At 33.2% G+C, this 21,491-nt stretch overlaps 4 protein-coding genes across 7 annotated transcripts; 2 read left to right on the top strand and 2 right to left on the bottom strand.

The window, feature by feature from the left end:
- On the top strand, positions 1 to 1,559 carry LOC137826228 (uncharacterized). Its single transcript, XM_068632117.1, has one exon. It carries the CDS (start codon positions 224 to 226, stop codon positions 1,313 to 1,315), a length of 1,092 nt encoding a protein of 363 aa, XP_068488218.1. The 5' UTR covers positions 1 to 223; the 3' UTR covers positions 1,316 to 1,559.
- A 1,236-nt stretch (positions 1,560 to 2,795) lies between these two features.
- On the bottom strand, positions 2,796 to 7,090 carry LOC137826225 (glycine-rich domain-containing protein 2-like). Its single transcript, XM_068632112.1, has 8 exons — positions 6,654 to 7,090; positions 5,881 to 5,998; positions 5,515 to 5,775; positions 4,741 to 5,202; positions 3,898 to 4,436; positions 3,484 to 3,685; positions 3,191 to 3,343; positions 2,796 to 3,093 (listed from the first exon to the last, which is right to left on the bottom strand). Exons 1-8 carry the CDS (start codon positions 6,812 to 6,814, stop codon positions 2,986 to 2,988), a joined length of 2,004 nt encoding a protein of 667 aa, XP_068488213.1. The 5' UTR covers positions 6,815 to 7,090; the 3' UTR covers positions 2,796 to 2,985.
- A 2,669-nt stretch (positions 7,091 to 9,759) lies between these two features.
- Positions 9,760 to 17,316, top strand: LOC137826227 (CBL-interacting serine/threonine-protein kinase 8-like). 4 transcript variants are annotated; one of them, XM_068632114.1, is made up of 15 exons: positions 9,760 to 9,868; positions 10,051 to 10,228; positions 11,870 to 11,932; positions 12,354 to 12,425; positions 12,528 to 12,635; positions 12,716 to 12,790; positions 12,905 to 12,958; positions 13,310 to 13,435; positions 13,690 to 13,779; positions 15,042 to 15,164; positions 15,612 to 15,731; positions 15,935 to 16,051; positions 16,510 to 16,566; positions 16,662 to 16,736; positions 16,846 to 17,316. In XM_068632114.1, the coding sequence occupies exons 2-15, from the start codon at positions 10,070 to 10,072 to the stop codon at positions 16,945 to 16,947; spliced, it is 1,341 nt and encodes a 446-aa protein (XP_068488215.1). In that variant the 5' UTR covers positions 9,760 to 9,868; positions 10,051 to 10,069; the 3' UTR covers positions 16,948 to 17,316. The 4 variants fall into 4 exon arrangements, with proteins under 4 accessions (XP_068488215.1, XP_068488216.1, XP_068488214.1 ...); XM_068632115.1 differs by having other exon boundaries at positions 9,819 to 9,868; positions 10,051 to 11,303; XM_068632113.1 differs by lacking the exon at positions 9,760 to 9,868 and having other exon boundaries at positions 9,879 to 10,228.
- A 746-nt stretch (positions 17,317 to 18,062) lies between these two features.
- Positions 18,063 to 21,491, bottom strand: LOC137826016 (pentatricopeptide repeat-containing protein At3g24000, mitochondrial-like). The gene is made up of 2 exons (XM_068631854.1): positions 21,155 to 21,491; positions 18,063 to 20,517 (listed from the first exon to the last, which is right to left on the bottom strand). The coding sequence occupies exons 1-2, from the start codon at positions 21,245 to 21,247 to the stop codon at positions 18,346 to 18,348; spliced, it is 2,265 nt and encodes a 754-aa protein (XP_068487955.1). The 5' UTR covers positions 21,248 to 21,491; the 3' UTR covers positions 18,063 to 18,345.

The following is a 21,491-nucleotide window of genomic DNA, read 5'->3' as shown; positions in this document are numbered from 1 at the left end:
AAGGAAAAACATTAGGCGTAGGTTATGAATGATGAGGATGCGTACCCCACCAGCGTCTCCAGGGAGGCCATAAAACTGATACCATTTTCTTTCTCTTTACCTTTTTGTATCGTCACGCCGTTTTCCATTACTCTCTTTCTCAACAAAACACACTCGAACACCAACCACTCTCACTCTCCAAATTCAATTCCCCGTTCCCTCCCAATTTCCAAACCCTAGCTCCATGGATTCCCGCGACTCCTCCCCTCGATCCCGCGACCCCGACGCCGACAACCACCACCACTCCTTCGACGATCCCCCGCCCTCCCTCCACTCCAAGGTCAAGCTCATGTGCAGCTACGGCGGCCGAATCCAGCCCCGCCCCCACGACAACCACCTCACCTACGTCGCCGGCGACACCAAGATCCTCACCGTAGACCGCCACATCAAGCTCCCCGCCCTCCTCACCAAACTCTCCTCCCTCGCCAACGCCCCCGCCAACGCCACCTTCTTCAAGTACCAGCTCCCTGGCGAGGACCTCGACGCCCTCATCTCCGTCACCAACGACGAAGACCTCCACCACATGATGCTCGAGTACGATCGCCTCTCCCGCGCCTCGCCTAGACCCGCACGCCTGCGCCTCTTTCTGTTCCCGCTCCACAACAATAACAGCAACATCAATTTCGCGCTCACCGATTCCAAACCCGAGCGCCAGTGGTTCGTCGACGCTCTCAACTCCGTTCAGGTTCCGCTTCTCGAAGGTTCTCCTCCGCCGCCTACGGCAGCGCCGAATCCGGATTTTCTCTTCGGATTAGATAAGCCGCCGCCGGCTCCCGAGGCTCCGCCGAAGACTCCTTCCCCGGAATCGGAATGCTTCTCCGAGGATCGTCCGGCGGTCAGAGATACCGAAACCGAAACCGGAACCGGAACCGAACGCGTGCTCGAACCTGAGATTCGGAGGCTGCAGATTGGTAACAATAATGAGCAACTATTGCAACGGAAGATGAAACTAGAGGAAGATAATAACGGTAGGGTTAACGGCGCGGAAGGTTTCTCTCAGACGAACACGGAGAATGTGACGCCGTTAGTTAGTCAAGGTTTTCACTCTGGAACGGTGTCGTTTTTGCAGGAGAGGAATAATGTGGGTTATTCGTTCGCGGTTCCTACGACCGGGAGTCAGATTTATCTCATTCAGACGCCTTCTGGAATTTTCCAAGCAGTTCGGCCTGTGACTGGACCGGTGGGGCAACCGGTTTATCTGGTTCCGGCGCCTAGTTCGGTTGGTGTGGCGGCGGAGCGTGGATATTCTGCGGGACAGGGAGGAGCGCGGTGGTGATGGGTGGAGCTGAGCGGAGAGAGAATGGGTTTAAAGGTGGCTTGAATCGTTGGTTTTGTGTGATAATGAGCGGTGGTTTTGGTTTTTCAATTTTTTTTTTACTTGTTTTGAATATTGAATATTGAATATTGGTTTGGAGTTTGGAAATTGTTTCCTGTGCATAGGTGCGTTATAGTTGAAGGGATTGAGGAATTGTTTTTGAGAGTGTAACTACTTTCAAATCAGTATATTGCTTTTGGTGTCATCACTGATTCTGTTCTGATTCTCTTCTGATTCCTCCACATTTTTCTTTCTCTCTCTTTTTCAATCTTTAACTTCCAATGTTTGGTTTGTAGGAGTAGGAGAGAGCACATTAGATTAATGGCTTCAAATATATAATTCATTTAATTTGTTTTAATATTTTTTAAACAATTATCTAATCATTAATGATAAATATTTTTTTTAACATACTGTTTATATTTTTTATTATTTTAATTTTAATTTTACTGATAATTTCAATAAATTTTAGATAATGAGTTTACCCCTTTACTTAATAATTCTTTTCTTTTTTTAATTAAAACAAATATATTTATTCTTTTCTCATTTATTTTTACTCCCTCATTTTTTTCTCTCTTCTCTGCTAAACAAAGATCTAAAGGCGTGTGTGAGTTTTAATGTTAACTTTATGGTTTATTTTCTTTATCTATTTTTTTTTTTACTTTTTTCTCATTTTTAAATTAAACACTTCTAATTTTTATTTTATTTACCACTTCTTTCTTTCTCGTTTTGCAAATAAGCAATATGTTTAGTGTAAAACAATACGGGAAGAGAGTGAAGATAAGAGAATGAAAAAAAGGAAGAATAAATGTCTTAAAAGAAATTAGTGAAGAAAAAAGAAGCAAAACAGCAAAAAAAATATAACATAATTAATTATTATAATGCATAAAATGCAAAAACGATTTAAGTTATGCTTCCACAGTCAATTCAATGTTGGACACCCTTGTGTAATTATGGAAGGTTGCTTACAGTTTTTAAATTTAATTTTTTCATATTATAATAATAACAACAACAAATACTATTACTAATAAAATAATAATAATAATACAAACAAGTAATAAAATAATATTTATATATTTTAGATTAAATAATCTTAAAAAATTAATTGTTAATTCATTTTCACCAATTTCTTTATTTATTTCCCTTTTTCACCAATGTTTTTTTTCCGAAGTATTATTATTACTTTAATTGAAGACACGAAAGAGATAGAAAATATAAAAGAATTTGATAAAATATTAGTTTAGAATGAGTATATGTTTGTGCTGTCCAGCAGGTTACCCCTTCTAAAAAAAGAATATTATTTTTATTTAAAATTCTGGTGACACTTTTTAGTTTTATAATCTCGGTGAGTTGGTGAAATGAAAAAGTACATTACAGATGTTTTTATGAAGCTAAAAAGTGATTATACCAAGGTGTCAGTTCTTACCGTACATACACACAGGTCTAAACTTTCCACAAATATTTTATTTTATAATTGTGTTTTGCCGACAAATGAGTTGCATGAAATAGCAGAAGCTTTTGTGGACAAGTGGCCTGTACTGGGGATTTTTCTAGAGGAAAGTGACATAACATTTCCCTATTTATTTTAATAATTTTGGTCACAGAATAGAAAGAGGTGATTTTAATCTTTCCTTTTATGCATTAGTCCCATTTGCTTCCTCACTCTCATTACTGAATTCAGGAAAATTAGACAGAACAAATGCAGACAATATCGCAGGCAATACCAGCCACTCTTCCTTTATCTGTTCACCAAACAAACAAATTATAAAGCAGACACTAACTAGTGATGTTTAGGAACAATTAAGATAAATCAAGAAGTGGAGCTTTTTGCTAAAATACCTCTAGAAATCCGTATTCTAAATCCATCAAAGCCACTGCTTTTCCATAAGGATATTTTCGAGAGAATTTTACTGCTGTCATAAAGCAACTTTCTTCTCCATTTCCATAGTTTGTAGTTTCATACTCCAATTTTCTACCTGGAAAAATAACCACCTGCGAAAAATTGAGTGTTAAGATTAACAACATTGGACCATAGAAGAATGCATCTCTAGCTCAAGCCCCAAATGAACTGAGTGAGATCAACTCAACATTCAGTAATAGAATAAAGAATCTATAGACAAAATTAAGGTTACATTCCGGGTGCCTGTGAGCTCAAAGAGCTCAAATAAACGTTTATCTTCATCACCGGTCTTCTTTATCTGTAACATCCAGTTAGAGTTCTCCATAGAGCACACTGTTCCTTTTAACTCGGCAAGAAGATGGGTTTTACCAGATGCAGTCCGACCAATCACTTTCTTATTGATACTACTCTTTGTCTTCTCAGTTGACAGGTTCCTGTATGCAAAAAGAACATGAGAAAATGGCAAGAAAAACTATATTTGTTAATTATGATTGTTATGACAAAACGGCAAGACAAAGCATCAAAGCTAGTACTTGGCACTTTTTAGCAGAGTGCGAGAAAAACCCATTTTTAACTGGTTCAACATTGTTAACTACTAAACAACTCACCTAATGATATTCTAAATTCCACAAGTAGTTTGACTTACCCTGTCTGGATGTTGATTATCCTATTGCTAGCTTCGTTCACAACATTAATATTTGTCCAACATTTAAATTGCTGGAACCTTCTCGGAAGTAGGAAGGAAAAATAACTTTTTTTGAATGGAAGCATAGAAACAAAGTGCAGCTTATACGGTGCTGAAACTGGAGGAGTTAAAGACAAACCAATGCGAATGCTAATAGGCTTTGACCAATTGGCGGTACACGTCAAATCTAACCACTTTTCTATTGGCAGTTTAGATGCTACATTTTGCAAATCCTCCAGATTGATTGAAGTTTTTCCCAATACTTTGGCTAGCTTTAGTCCTCTAAAGTTAAAACTTGGGCGAGAAATGAGTTCAAGGAGTAACTCTCCATTACTTTCACATTGGAAAACAGCAACTTGTTTCCCTCGTGTCTTTGAGGAAATTCTTAATTGCTTCTTGGTATTGAAAAACACATCTTCCTGTTTCTTGTTGAAGGACACAAGTAGCTTGCCTTTATGACCGGATGGTAAGTTTCTCACGTCAACAATCTCAAGCATCACCTGAATAAGAATCATGAACCCAAAATGTTGCAACAGTTGATGCCAAAAAAACATATGACAAGTTACACTTGTTAGGGGAAGGAATCCTCTCCAATGAAAAAAAATAACTTGAGATGGTCAAGTGTTATGATCTCACCATTTGTTATTTTAAACATCTACTTTCTATAAAAAAAATATTATATTAATAAAATTATTGAAAGACTAAGATCATGCAGTGATAAAGTAACTGTGTAGGATCCATTTCCCAGTTGCTAGTGTCTTCTCACGTAGCAAAGAATATAGAGGAATAAATATTGGAGGCTACCTGCACAAGCAGTTTCTGTGGAAGCTGAATGAGATTTTGGTTCGTGTTATTGGATGGAGCTGAAGAGTAGTGGTGACTATCAACTATTTTATACTTATCAACAGTAAGAGGAGATGGGGGGCTACCCCTGTACATCGCTCCTGCTTTCCAGTATCTTGAACCAAATGTCTCTTCCCACTGTGCGGTGGTTTCAGAAAAGCCGACATCCAGCTTTTGGCCTTTGGTCCTATCAGAATCTGTGTCATCATGTTGTAATACTTTGCCCATAATTGCCACTAGATCGTTACAGTAAGACACAGGATGCAATTGGTGAGAGTGCCATATGAGGTCAATGTCATAAGTTGGAACACTGAAGCGGTTTATACGCATCTCTTTATTCCTCTTGATCAAATGCAGAAACCCCTTGTATCTGGCAACAGCTCCTTCAAGAAAAGTATCCTCTTTCCAATAAGGCCTGGAAACCTGCAATTGAAGTTGGAGACCAATGGATAAGCATAAGCTGGTATTGCTTTCAGTCATTTTATTCATTGAGTAATTTCAGTACATACTTTAGCTGAATGCAAATCACCCTTACTTTCATTGAAGTGTTACTCCAAAACTAAATTACTCTATTACATATACTTAGTAATCACTTTACCAATTAAATGTATGATCAACTAGTTAAGAGTTCAGACTAAAGAGCATCTGCAACTGGCTTATTTGTTTATGGTACAATTTGAAGGTTAGGTAGGTATTAACAAGGTATGCCACTCCAAATCTAAATTTCTTAATTACCTGATAGAAGAAAGTATTCTGTCTTTTAACTGCTGAAATCAGATCATAATTGGTGGTACTTTGTTTGGCTTCCAAGAAATTTTCAGCAAAACCTTGTAATGAGTGATTGTTCGGACCAACAAGTTCATATGGCTCACTTGGATACATTGAATCCCAGATTTTCTCACTTTCCTCTTTGCTGGTTCCCTGAGTTGAAGATAACACATTCGAATTGCCTAATCTTCTCCCATAAAGTTCCATGCAGTCAGTTTTGTAACGCACCTGACACAGATGTTGAAAAGGGTAATTCCGTGATCACAACAATTCTTTCAGAAAACAAATTCACAAATAGAGAAAACTTATATGTGATTTTGGGTTCAAGCTTACCGGATTAAGCCTATGACAGTGCCAAATCCATTCACAATCAAGAGGCACAACCAAAGGGTTTTCTGTCACAGGTGACTCAATATGTTTGGCCAGTAAAGGAAGCCAACAATATTTATACCTAAAGACATGCACAAACAATTAAAACACAACTTTTGAAATAAAAGGTGAACATACAACAGAGGAAACATGCAGATTGCAGGCACTAAAATAGATCATAGGATTGTAATTACATGGAAAACTTGGTAAGAGCATGAGTAATACATCAAATAGTTCCAAAAATTACTCAGTACTAATTAACTTAGGTGTAATGTTACAAAAACAATAAACCATTAAAATGATAAAACATCAATTATTTAAATCTTCAGAATTAAAACAATAGTTTAATGCATAACATAATTGCTATAAATATTGTCAATTAACCAAAAACTACTATGATCACAAATTTTAAAATAATTATACAAAACTCAACAGATTTACCAGACAATAGCGATCATAAGTGAATGGAAATTTAATTTTTGTATACTACATGACATTCTAATAAAACTCTTAAAACCATCTTCAATTACAAGTTTCTTTTGATATATATATATACAGTATCTCAAAACTGACTAGCAAGATTAATATGCGTTAATCAGATGTTTCCATTGATCCCGGTTCGCGTCAATTAACAGTTAAAAATAGTAAGATAATTGTAGTTTAGTAATTTTAAGAATTAAAGTAAATGAAAACTTTAGATACTAAATTTATGGATAGTTTGAGGAAGTAACAGATACCTGTAAATAGCTATGTGTAAAAGTGGACCATCATCATAAAGGCCACGATTTCTATCAATCTCTGCGAGAAACAGAAGCTGTTGTTTAGCCGTAGCAACGAGGTTTTCGCTTAGCACGATCTTCTGTGCTTCACCCCACTCCAACTCTTGCTGTGTCTCCATCACTCAATTTTACCTTCAAACAGCTGAACAAAAAGATCACTATTGCAGTTTAAAGCTTTGAATCAACTTCGAAACGAAGATTCCTTCATTTTTCTGCCCTCAATCGTGAAGATTTGGACATTTTCGTTGTTTGAGGGAAGAAAATAAAACTCTGTTGAAAATTCATAAGCTACGCGCATATTTAGATTAGATTTTGAGAAGAAATCTCTGTTAATAGAAACTTCCTTTCGTTCTGACTAAGAAAACTATTGACGTGGCTATGTATTATTTTTTAATGACAGTTTAAAACTGTCTTCGCTAATTAATTTTGCAATTTCAAATTAATTTAGATGCAAAATAATAAATTGGATTAATTCTAAAATTATTAGAATGATAGTTTGGTTTTTAAAGAGAATAAGCTATCATTTTGATTCTTGAATTATCTCTATCCTAAAAAATCATATTTATTTAATAATTTTAAATAGTTACAACTGGAATAACATATAGACGCTAACATTTAATATAGTGTATAAATAAATAGTTACAAATTTTATTTTATAAACTGTTTTTATAAAATTGAGTTAAATTAATATTTTTTAAAATTTTTATATAAAACCTAAATTAAAGCATTATTTGATCCTCATCTTAAGAATTAACCTAAAATGCTTCTTAATTACATTAATTACTTCTTGAAAAAGTATCCTTAACTAAAGTCATTTATCTTTATCTTAGTTCAATATATAAGTAGTTCGTAAGATATACGAATTTTAGGGATTTTTAGGAGTAATTTTGAGAAGAAAAAATATATAAGTTAAACTGTATTTTTCTTTTTAATTTTTAATCGTATTTTACATTTTAAAAAATTTATAATTTTAAACTAATTTTCAATTTTGCATGCATTTTTTATTTTATTTTGGCCCAACTAAATTTTAAATCTAAAATATTCATCCCTAAACCCTAAAATGGCAAAAACATAAGGAGACAAAAACGAGTCAAATTAACCAATTTTATTACTTCTAATTACCTTGTGCTTTCATGAGAAAAATTTATTGATGCTGATTTAAATTACATGTCTTGTGTTTGGATAAAAAAAAATTAAATTTAAAAATATGAATTTGAAATTGAAATTTTTAAAAATAAACTCATTTTTCCTTTTTTCCCCTTTTACTTTCTTTTAAATAAAAAATTCATGCGCGTTTTTCATTTTTTTTAATTTATTTTTATACTTTCATGTCTTCTCACTGTAGCAATAAAGAGAGACTTTTAAAACGACATGCGTGATGCACCACAAAATTTGAGAGAAATATCTATATCGTTATCATTACGTTATTCTTTTTATTTAACATTTTTACTTTTTAGTAAAATCCCATATATTTCTTTTGTCATTATATTATTATCTCCAAATATAATTGTGTAACTTTTCTATTAAATATAATTGTTTAACTCTATTAAAAATAAATATTCAATTAAAAATATATAAAATTTAAATACTCAATAAAATCTATTTTTTAACTTTAATTAAAAATATCATTAGAAACTTAAAAAAGTTAATTTGTTATATGACGTAAAAAATTTATCACCAAGAAAAATATATAAGGATAAAATTGTTATGGCCTTTTTTTGTATTATAGCAGGTTCAGCTATTTCATTTGTCAAATCCTTCCTATTTTGTATTAAGAACTCAATGTCTAAATTACTTCATTAGGGATCAAATTAATCCAATTTAAATAACAATATAAATTGAAATTTTTTATTTACACTTGTACAAAATAAACTCCAATCTAATATATTAACCTTATATAAAAAATAAAAATGATTTTTTTATTTATTTTCGATGATACTCTCAATATATTTCTTATAAATTATTATTATTAATAATTATTTATAAATTTCAAATTACCGTAAAAATTAAATTTTACTAATATTGGTAAAAAAACAAATATTTATTTATTAACAAATCATATAAGGATATATTAAAAGTTACGATAAATTTTTATTTATACTACTTTTTCATGGAAAAAATATATACTCATATTATTATTTAAAACAAAAAAAAAACTTTTAATCACTGTCTTAAAAAAACCAATTAAGATCTGAAAATCACTATAGATTTATGTGATCAGGAAAAAAAAATTCCAAATAAGATATCCACTTAAAATTTGTATTTAAGAAAAAGGAAAATAAAAATTGAACTTTTATTTCTAAAAGTTAACTTTGTATTTCCTTACTTTTATTAGGAATGACACTTACATTAATACTGAATATGAACACACTAATTTCTAAAATGTAGGATAAAATGACATATATCTATAAGTTATATAATTATGAATTATATAAATTAAAAAAAAATTATATGTATAAATATGTTTCAGTTTTTTTTAATAGAAATATCTTTCTCTTGACTGGTTGAAACATAATAAAAAATTATACAATAAATTTGAATTTTTAGAAAATTAATATATTTCTTATTTTAAAAATTATATTAAAATAGTGTTAGAATTGTCAGAAATCTAATAAATATTTTTTTAATTTGACATTTCACTGATATGTGTCCTACTAGTATCAATGTCTGATACTGTGTGTCCGATACAAACACACCATTTAAGAGACGTGTTTGAGTTTCATATTAACTCCTCAATCATTTTTTTTTTTCATTTTCATTTTAATTTTCCTTCCTCTTATCCAACAATTTCATATATGTGAAAGCACATTAGAAATGAACTTATACAATGGGAACCTGATATATATTGACAAAAAAACTTTCAAAGTAGTTAAATATGTTTATATTTTGGATTTATGTATACGAAAACACATACTATCAATGATATTTTATTACATATAAATAGAAACATTTGTCCAGATAAATAAATCATAATTTAAATGCATTGATTGCAATTTATTAGGTTATTGTGAATTAATAGGATCTAATATATTAATTTAGATAGTTACTTAGATGAACCAAATTAGAAAAAAGTGGCTTTCATTGAAATTGAAGAGTATCTAAAGTTGAAACAAGATAACGCATAAGCAATTTGAAATTCCAATTTTCAACTTTGTCCCCTCCCTTTCCCACAGGTCAGGCCTTGCTCTTTATTCCCTGACCTTCTCTGCTACCCAATCACATTTTTTTCCTCTCTTTCATAATTACCTTACATTCCTCACCAATACCCACAAGGATAATACTGCTTCAATTATTCCATTTACTTCAAAAACTTTCATTGCTGTGTTCTTGTGTTCACATTGTTTTTGGTTGTCAGAGAGAAGAGAAAGAGCAAGATGGTGTTGAGGAAAGTGGGCAAGTATGAGATTGGAAGGACCGTTGGAGAAGGAACCTTTGCCAAGGTAAAGTTCGCACAGAATACGGAAACTGGGGAGAGTGTTGCCATGAAGGTGCTCGACCGTAGCACCATTATCAAGCACAAAATGGTCGACCAGGTACTCTCTTCTCTTCTTATTCATTAAATCAATTTCTGAAGTTCAAGCATCGTCAGTTAATTTGGTAATTAGTTGTAGTCTTGAATTTTAAGAAAATTGAATGTTCTGTTATGCCGTTATGCTATGGCTAACTCGATCTTTGTTCTAGGGACTAGCAATTTGTTTAATGTCTGATTTTGAAATTTGTCTGAGAACTGAGTTTGTGTTTGGATTGGTGTTGAATCATCCAGAATCGGGTCGAGACTAATTAGCTTGGTTTTGGTTAAATTTTCGTTTGAGTCATCCAGAATCTGGATGAAAGATCAGTTAACTTGGTTTTAGTTAAATCTTATTTGATTTTAAGTTGAAAAATTAATTTTAGGTTTAGGATTTATTTTGACTTGAAGCAATTTTAGATAGTTTTTGTGTTGGAGTGGATAAAAAAAAGTTTATACTCGATTTCAGTACTAGTTTTTAGACTATAGAAAATTATAGCAAACATAAACTGAGAAGGATTTTAACAGAATTCAAGATGTAACAAAAAATGAGAGTTGAAACAGAATCGTTTTCAATTATGAGAAACTTACTTTTACAGGAAGTAGAAGTTGCTTCTTAGATAGAAGCCTATTAACATAACTAAGTGACAGCTGTCATATACACTAATAAATTTCACCAAATCAATTTCGTTCAAAAAATTTCATGGACTCATACACTCTTAATTCCTAACATGCTATTTTTATGGATACGAATACGATGATATGCCCTTGTGTCTGGGACCAAATCGCCTGATAGTTTTCAAAATCAGGATCAAATTGACTGATGAGTGATGGTGCAATTTGCTAAATCAAATTGACTGACGTTAAAGTTCGCTTTCTTAATTTCAAGGACAGGTTTGGAATGTTCCTCTTTATTTTGCTACTTAAAAGGGATGACAAATAATCATTTTCTTTTCTGCAAGTTCTTTTAATAAGCTATTAAAAAAGGTTCTTCCTTAAAATAAATTAGTTCTAATATGCAATTTTTTATTGTTTTTATGTGTTTTTGCTATAGCGTAAAACAGCACAGGGCTCAAGCGTCTTCCCTCGTCAATTGCATGGTGATTGGTTATATATGGTGGTTTTGGCGGTTATTAATATTAGGCTTAAATGCATTTTTGGTTCCTACAACTTTGTGAATGTGTAATTTTGGTCCCTACAGAACTTTAATTGCGCATTTGGTCTTCTATTTTTATAAAATTAAACAATTTTTGTCCAAAGTTAATATGTTTTTCAATATCTACCAAATTTTTTGATGCATTAGTAAATGATAAGAAACTTAGTTGGCTTTTTTTTTTAACTTAGAATATTAATAACCATGTTTAATTACAAGCTTTAACGTTATTAAAGCAATAAATACATTAATATTATGAAAATGAACTATGAATATTAATTAATCTCTTTGATGTTGAGTGATGCTAAATACTTTGATTGGATTAGACTTCCTGTGAGTGAGTGTGAATTTAAGACGTTTAGACCTGGGTTTCTTCCATTTTAAATGAGAGGTTTTTTAGTACAATGGTGGCAATGTGGTTTAAATAGAACTATATTTGTGAATTATGTTATGATTGCTATGGTTCCTATTTTTTATTTGTATTTTATTTGTATTTATTTATTAATAATGCAGATCAAGATGGAAATTTCTATTATGAAGCTAGTCAGGCATCCATATGTTGTTCGTCTGTACGAGGCATGTGATATTTTCTTCTTCCCTTCTTATACAGTATGTTTGGAATAACTAATTTCTGGGCAAAAAAGCTTTTAATTAAAGGATTGCTACAAGTGATTTTGGCAAAGAAACGAATTTTTTCATTTCGAAAATAACTACCTTAAAAGGTCACTAAGGATCTGTTTGGTTTAATTACTTTTTTCCAATTCATGATGAATTGATGATTATCATTGAAGTGTTAAATATGGTATCAATTATCAAGTTTTACAACTCTTTTCTGGCAAGTAATGTTAAATCAAAATGATAGAAATTTCCGTTCATTTTAGCTTGGAGGGAGCAACAATATTGGAAAATCATTTCAGAATTTGTCGTGGTTTCTCTCTTGTTGGCTGTCACCACTCAATACTTAACTGTATCTTCTTTGATATATGACTTTCTTCAGGTTCTAGCAAGCCGTACTAAGATTTATATCATATTGGAGTTTATTACAGGTGGTGAATTGTTTGATAAAATTGTGAGTAGCTCAAGGTGGATTTATGCTATAAGCTTTTAGTGTGACTTTTATCAAATACTTTTCTCACTATTGATGTTGCTGATAAAGAATGTAATGGTGTAGGTAAGCCATGGGCGTCTCAGTGAAGCTGATTCTAGAAGATACTTCCAACAGCTTATTGATGGTGTAGATTATTGTCACAGTAAGGGTGTCTATCATAGAGATTTAAAGGTTTGTGTTGGATGGGATCTGGAATTCTGTCTTCATATTTATTATGATCTCTGCTAAGTATTTCCTTTCTCTTTCTGCAGCCTGAAAATCTATTACTTGATTCACAAGGAAATATAAAGATTTCAGATTTTGGTTTGAGTGCATTTCCAGAACAGGTGAGAGATTGCTAACAAATAATTCTGAAAATTGACTTTAATTCATGTGTATGAAGTCAAATAATATTCAAATGTTTTCATACTCTTGTCCAATGTTATTGTGCAAAATCTCAGGGGGTCAGTATGCTTCGGACAACTTGCGGGACTCCGAATTATGTAGCTCCTGAGGTAATACATGGTTTGGCTTACTTTGTTTTTATATCATGTTGGAATCAACTCTTCCATAAACACTTCCAAACAAGGAAAAAGTGAAATAATTTTTTCATAAACTAAATTCAGCTTATACATGAATTAATTTATATAAGCTCTCTCAAATTTGATTCCTGAAAATCATATTTTTAATTTATGCATAAGCTAGTTTTAGTTTATGGGGAAGTTTTCCATATTTTTCCTTATTTTTTTAAAAGTTCTTGTGGAAAAATTTACTCAAATAGATCTAAATGATTTCATGTCATCTACTGCTACTTACTATTTTTTGAGCTTGGCCATTGCATTTAAAACTTATCTTTATGACTTCAGGTACTCAGTCACAAGGGTTATAATGGTGCTCCAGCAGATGTTTGGTCATGTGGAGTTATACTCTATGTTCTATTGGCTGGATATCTTCCCTTTGACGAACTTGATCTAACGACGTTGTACAGTAAGGCATGAATTATATAGATCGCAAATACATGTTTTACTGCCTAATAGATAGGATCCCCTGTCGTGAATGTCTTAAACTTCTTTCTTGCATATAGTCATTGCTGTTGTTCTTGTGATACAGACTTTCTTCATGGTGTCAAATGCTCAGGAAACACTACTTTGTCTAACAGTTTCTTTTTACGAAAGATGTTTTTGTTCAAAATGAAATCTTAGATTATTATGAACGCTGCTGAACTGTATTTCTTATTCATCTGCAGATTGAGAAAGCACAGTTTTCATGCCCTACTTGGTTTCCTGTGGGAGCAAAGTCTTTAATGCACAGAATTTTGGACCCAAACCCTGAACATGTAAGAATCGGCTGAATTGTTTTTCTTTATGTCATATGAGCGTTGAGACACCGCTTCACTGTTAATTTATAATTAATGTTGTCTGTCTGAGCACAGAAGCAGAAAATGAGTTTCTTCTCTGTGATGTGGTTGCTTGTTTCATATTGCATCAGTATTCGAACGTATCTAGAAAGCCTATGAGTGTGATAATACGTAGTTGTCAAGCATAAGTATGATCTTGACTATTTTCGTTTAAAAATAAATGAAAAAAATCTTTATCTCTAATAAGTTTATCCCATGGAAGGATATGATAATAACTTTAGTTTACCCAGTAATCAGGATGAAATGAAAGTTCCAAGTATCTGTTTTGATCAAATTTAATATAGTATGGATAATGCATGAAAATGTAATATATTACCAGTTTTTTTTATTTTGCAGGGAAATAGTGTTTGGAGCTCACCCTTTCAGTTTTCATTAATAATACGTAAGGAAGTAAAAATGAAATTTTATGCTTGTGAATACACTATGTGTCCATGAGATCTTAGAAAACATTTTCTATTTTTACTTTCTGTTTTCTCTTTTAACTTTTTTTTTATCAGCAATAAATTTTTCTTTTAACTACAAAAATGTCATTTTGTTTTCTCTTTTTATTCGTTTTTAAAAGCTTGAATTGGGAACAATGAAAACAAAAAAATAAAATAATGAAAAGTTGTTTCTTTGTTTTCTATATAAACTTTTGAGATCTAAAAATAAAATAAAATAATGATTATATTTTTGTAATTAAAAAGGTAAAACAAAAATCGTTTTTTTTTTCTAGCCAAACGGCCGTATCTTATTACTGAGAAATTATGTGCTCTCTTATAAATAGAAAACTAAAAAAATAAAATAATAGAAGTTGTTTTCGATTCAACTTAAAAAACAAATAAAAATAACTTATGTTTTTGTAACAAAGTAAAAATGTTTTTATCAAAGGCCTTATCCTGCTGGTGAGAAATCTATAGGCTCTGCATAAAAGACAAATTAGACGAAATTATGTTTAACCAAACTTCTTGTTCCTGTTCTAGATTATTGGTTCCATTAATATAGAGAACATGCTCGATTCATTCTTGCATTTCAAGGATTTTTTTTTCCAATTTCTGTTGAAGAGTGTGTTTTAGTTTACATGAATATGATAAATTCATAATGTATTAATTTTAATATTCTAGTGGATTTAGTGTTTCCTTCTAATATTTGTTTGTTTTTCATAACTCTCTTACCCATTCTCATTTCTGTTTGTGTTTCAGCGTATAACCATTCAGCAGATAAGAAATGATGAGTGGTTTCAAAAGGGATATGTTCCAGTCAGTCTCCTGGAGTATGAAGATGTAAATCTTGATGATGTAAATGCTGCATTTGACAATGTTGAGGTCTGTTTACTCTTTAATTCTGCGTTAGGTCAAGTTTAATTTTATTGGAAACCTGTCTATTTAAGTTAATTCACCAGAACTTTTCCAAATGAACTCAATGAGTTTCGAATCCTAGAATGAATTTATATTAATATAAATGCTATGTTCTGCTTTCTTCCTTTATATTTTTCTAGAGTAGTTCAGCGCTACAAAATAACAGTATTAGCAAATTAATGGTAGAGCTTTAGTATTAATGTACTCAGACCTACGGTGTAATCAAATATAAAAAGATCAATGATGATGGAAATATTAACAGAAAGGAACTGATTCAAATGCAAAAACTATCACACTGTTTGCCTTTGTTAATTTTTCTCCTCTTCAATTCCGGATGCTTGCCTTTTCTTTATGCATTCATATGGAATGTATCTTCTCAGTCATGTTGACATATTGATTATTTTGTCACTGTAGGATCAGAGCACTAATCAGCAATTTGAGAATGACGACATGGGTCCTCTAACTCTTAATGCATTCGACATGATAATGTTATCTCAAGGTTTAAACCTAGCAACCTTATTTGATCGCGGAGAGGTATTTAATAATGATATTGTAATTATGTTTGTGCCATTTTTTGAATAATCATTTGTGCAAACAGCCAAATAATTGCCGATGTAACCTATTAGTGAAACTTTGCATAAGCACTGCTTGTAATTGTAATCCTGACCATGTATCGCACGTCCCATCTTCTGTATCTTAAGGTGTGAATCATGTTTGTTTCTCGTTTATCCTTACAGGACTCTTTTAAATACGAAACACGCTTCATCAGTCAAAAGCCACCAAAAGTGGTTTTATCAAGTATGGAAGTTGTGGCACAATCAATGGGATTTAAGACGCATATTCGCAACTACAAGGTTTGTAGCCTGTAATGCATGCTTGGTAAATTGCATCGGTTTACTGCTCTTACACCCTCCCACCTTAGTTGTTCTTAACTATTTAAAATATGCTTGGAATACCACAGCATTTGCTGTCCTCCATGCATAGATGAATTCTCTGTCCAAATTACAAGACAACACATATATTTCACCTTTTCCATACATGTAATTGCTCCTAAGTTTCTTCCCTAAACTGTTAACATGACAGCACTATTTGAACAAAATATAATAATACATTACTGCTAATAACAATTACTATAATACATATTTTGATAAAATGTTCTACTACTACTTTCTACCAATGAACTATCATAATTGCCCCTAACTCTTGGTTCCCATCTTCAACCTAAATACAAAAGAGCTACTTCTTCTTAAATAAAACTTGCCACAGTTTCTTAATTTTATTAATCTGAACCGATATTGCTCTACATTTTCAGATGAGAATAGAGGGTATTTCAGCAAACAAGGCTTCTTATTTCTCCGTTATACTCGAAGTAAGTTTTATTTTCTTCTAAATTTTCAAAGTCCCTAAATACTGTGGCTAACAATTAATTCATTTCCTGGTCGCTTTTTCCCTTTGTTTAAGCAGGTTTTTGAAATTGCTCCTACTTTCTTCATGGTGAACATCCAGAAAGCAGCTGGAGATGCCCGTGAATATCTCAAGGTCAGTTTTTGAGTATGCTTTCATTGTTGGTGTGGCCTAACCTCCCCCCTCTCTTTTTTTTTTTTAATTTTGTAATTTATGACAAAAAAGTAGCTCGTGGTTGTTACAGTTCTACAAGAACTTTTCTAGCAATCTTGAGGATATCATGTGGAAACCACCCCATGAAAAAAGCAAATTAAGGAACTCCAAGACAAATTGCAAAGAGCAGTAGTTCCATCACCTGCTGTATCATACACTATGATTGAAAAGTGGAGAAAAAAAAGCATGGTTATGGAGAGCACCTGAGCCTTGCACATCTTCGAGGTTAAAAAGCCAGCTCGGCTAAGCCCACTCTTTACTATTTTTTACCATTCCAACCTTTTGTTATCCCTATAGAGACAGAAAGCCAATAGAAAATAGGAATCAGGTATAAAAAACATACATCTAGAATTTTCAAGGTTGATGCTTGTAAATCTCGTTTTATCTCCGTTTTTTTGGCCCTGCCATTACATTGTATCCTGTTCGTATAGTGAAAAGTGTACTACAGATTATTGAATTGTACGAATCTTATTTTCAATTTCAGTTACCACTGTTGTAAGTATACTGAAGTTCAGCACGAGTCATGCTAGTTCATATGTTCGTTTTTCTTCCTTTCAGTGCTTCACTAAAATTAGCGGGAAAAAAGATACCATTTATCCATCGTTGTTCTGGACAGATAAAAATTGCAGTACTGAAACCACCCAATCATGATGGTTCCCCTGTTGCTTTGTCAGTGTCCATCTTGGACTGCGTTGGTATCACATTTTAACTTAATATCATTTATTGGTATTTTACCAAACTACGGGGAAAATAACCTGTAATAAACTAAATTAGTCATCATGCTGGTATGTTTTTAAGAAATGTTACTCTACAGCAAGAGAAGAGGAAATAAGTATGAGATGCAATGGGTGATGCGACGAAGAAATAGAAAAAGAAGTGTTGTATAAACTATGATATGAATAACATGACTCAATTCACAAATTAGATTATGTTAAATGATTTGGATTTGAAGGACTAGTTATGATTAAACTTTCAAATATTATGATAATTTTTTCCACCAAAAATCGTAGTATGGTTTTCGATTGAATCAGGGTCAGGAAGAGTTTTTTGGTGTGTAAACGAAATTCTCCAATTTCACCATGTTATTATAGTGTGTTTGTTTCCCATGCACACTGGCGTCAACCTATGTCTCTTGTTTCACTTCACAGATGTTTAAGACTTTGGAACCGTCAAGCAATCATACCCAAGTTTGTATTCGGTAATGACAGATTACTGTTGACATTTTGGATTCTTTCTGAACATATAACATTAATACAAAAGTTTCAGTAAACTCGAGAAATCCAATGTTTTAACATTTTCTTCGTAACCAAGATCATCGTACCATCTTGTACGGGTAAGCCATTTGTACATGGTTCAATACATGTTAGAAGATTTCATGTGTAGTAACCCATGCTCTGAACTTTTGGGAAGCTATAATCACAATAATTTGAAGCTTATCAGTGTAGTTTGACGAGTTATATTAATAAGTGTGGAAATGTGACAAAATTTATCAACTTTCGATTGCAACAACATTAACTTTTAGCTGCTGCTTTTAAAGAAGACCATAAGAATTTCCACAAGAGCATTTTCCATTGACAAATTTGTGAAGCCGCTTACTGTCTCTAACGATTATTTCCCTACCACTGAGTGTTGAGACATACTTAATAAAATTATGGCTATCCGTGCATAATAAGGTGCTCTTGACAACTCTTACTGGAGAAGAACTTGGCAAGTTCTCTAACCCAAATGTAATGGCCAACTTCTCGCTATGATAAATGGTAGGGGAGGATGTCTTTTCCCCTTCCTCTTCATCAAGAATTTCCACACTTTCTAGCATCTCGTATCCAACACTCTTGGCTTTGGCAAGTAAATCTTCCAATGATTTACATATTCGTGAACTCTCTAGGTGTGTTTTGTCATTGGTTTCAAACGAATACACTTTGTATTTAATACTAATCCAGCTCCAATCCTTCAATTTTCCGACATTCTCCTCTTTCATCATCTTCCTCACCCTTGAAACATCCTCAAAACGCCCAGCTGAGTGGTACATATTCAACAACAATACATATGTCTCTGTATCTTTTGGTTTGAGACTTAGTAACTGTTCAGCAGCATAAAACCCCAATTCCAGATTCCCATGGCGTCTACAACCAGCAATGAAGATTGACCAAATAGACTCTCTAGGCACACAATTCATTTTCTTAATGAAATTCAGAGCTTGCTCCAGCCTACCTAACCTCACAAACATATCAACCATGATCTCATAATGGTCCATAACAGGCGTAATTTTATATTTCTTTTGCATAATGTCAAAGTAGTTGTGTGCTTGACTGAGCATTCCAGCATGGCCGCATGCTGCTAAAACACCCACAAAAGTAACCGCATTTGGTTTAACTCTTGTGAGTCTCATATCCTCAAAAAGATGCAATGCTTGTTGTGACATACCATGCTGTGAAAAACCTGTAATCAGAGAAGTCCATAATATCATAGTTCTAGTAGACATCTCTAGAAATACTTTGCTGGCCCTCTCAATGCTACCACACTTATTGTACATGTTAACCAGTGAAGTACCTACAATCACATCTGACAAGAACCCAGCTTTCATAATCTGCGCATGAATTTGTTCCCCTTGCTCCAAAGCAACAATTCTACTACAAATACTCAAGACGCTGGAGAAGGTGTACAGATCAGGTTTAATGCCCGACCGATTCAACTTGGAGAAGTATTGCAGTGCTTCACTTCCACTTTCCCATGCAGAAAGATTATCCTTTGTGAGTTCCATCATCTGTGCATGTCCGGCAATCATTGCATTCCATGTAACCAAACTGACATCATCCATTCCATTAAACAACTTTTGGGCCTCACCAATACAACCATTTTTTATGTACAAATACAACAAAGAATTCCTAACATGTAGGTTTGATTCACATCCAAATTTAACACACAGCGTACGAACCTGTCTCCCAAATTCTAGAGACTGAATTCCACAACACTGGCTCAAGACACTGGTTAAAGTGAACTCATTAGGATTAATGTTCTCAGAAATCATCTCAAGAAAGAGTTTCAACCCCTTCACAGCTGCACCATTGTCCCCACAAGCAGAAACAGCTGAAGTCCATGAAACTATATTCTTTTCCCTTATTCTCCTGAATGCTTTCAGAGCATACTCCAACCTGCCACATTTGGAGTATAAACTACAAAGCGCATTGCCAACATTGGTGTCAAACTCAACATGATATTTGATTGTGTAAGCATGAAATTGATCTCCTAACTTAAGAGAGTACGAAGAAGCACAAGCATTTAGAACAACAGCAAGAGTGTAAGCAGAAGGGTAACTTCCTGCATGCAACATCTCTTGAAAAACATGAACGGCCTGCTTTGGCAGCGAGTTCTGCGCATAGCCTGATATTAACATGGTCCATGCCACCACGTTTCTTCTAGGCATGTTGTCAAACACCTTGCGAGCATCATCCATGTTCCCACATTTGGCATAAACGTTGAGCAAAACTGACATGACATAAACGTCTTCATGAAAACCCGTTTTCAAGGCATGACCATGAACAATTTGTGTGTCTGAGTTGGAGAACTCGTCTCTGCATTGTTGCAATAACTCAGAGTAGAAAGACTGTTCCACCTCCTCTGTTCCCTCTCCGGCCAATGAAAGTGCTTCCCGAAAATCCAAATTGGTGAATCTTTGGCTTTTCTGGAAAGAAATGCTTTGACCCTGAAATTTGCATTTCTGATGTGAGTATTCTTTTTTTGTCTGAACACTTCTTATGCATTGAAAACAACCAATTACAAGTTTAAAATGACATTGAAATAATTTCACCACAGATTTCAACACTTGTTATCATTCATAAACACTGAACTAATACAAGACCCGTTCTTCGAAGCAATAATCAATATTGAACAGAAAAATGGCTGCACAATAGACCAAAATATAAAATTGTATGTGATGCGAGTTCTTGTTTTGAGAGCATATTTATGCATACAACCAATAGAAGGTTTAAAATGATGTCGAAAAAATTCAGTACAGATTCAAAAAACTTGTACTTCTTAAGTAAATTTCTGATTGAAATAGTTACACAATTAAGTCATAACATCAACATACTTATAGTAAAATCTATCACTTGATTCGATTCAAAATTCAAAAAAGGGTGTAAATTAAATAATAATAATAGCACCCAAGTAAAAATTTTCCTAAATTAACAAGAAGTACTTAAATTTAGAGACTGAAATGACAGTCTAACAGTGTACTTTGAGACTGCAAAGTGGTTTATCAATGTGGTTAACCCTTCAAAGATATGTTTGTGAGAGAAGTGAAAAAAATGTTCTGAATAGGTTACAGAAAGAGAGAGTACCTTCTCCGTAGGATAGGAGCTTGGCGAGTATTTTCTGGAGTGTTCATGGAGCTTGAGAGTTGCAGTGACAGCAGTTGAACAGAAAGAAGCCATGCTACAATTCAGTATATAAATCTATGACTCAATTTATGAGTGTGAAAGAGAGAAAGAAAGAAAGAGTTTACGATTTGTTGCATGAATTGTGTTGTTTGGTCGGATAAAAATTGTGGGAAAGGATATCCCATGTCAACCACTCGATTAGAACGACAACTGAAGTAGGAAATAAGGTTAAAATAATGAGCAAAGCTAGGTCATAGAAATTTCCCTTAGATTTTTGGTCTAGTTTTTATTTCTTTTC

Source organism: Phaseolus vulgaris, chromosome 8 (assembly GCF_000499845.2).
Source record: "Phaseolus vulgaris cultivar G19833 chromosome 8, P. vulgaris v2.0, whole genome shotgun sequence".
Classification (NCBI taxonomy): domain Eukaryota; kingdom Viridiplantae; phylum Streptophyta; class Magnoliopsida; order Fabales; family Fabaceae; genus Phaseolus; species Phaseolus vulgaris.
Note: the sequence above shows the minus strand (reverse complement) of the source record. Positions and strands in the feature narration are given on the sequence as shown.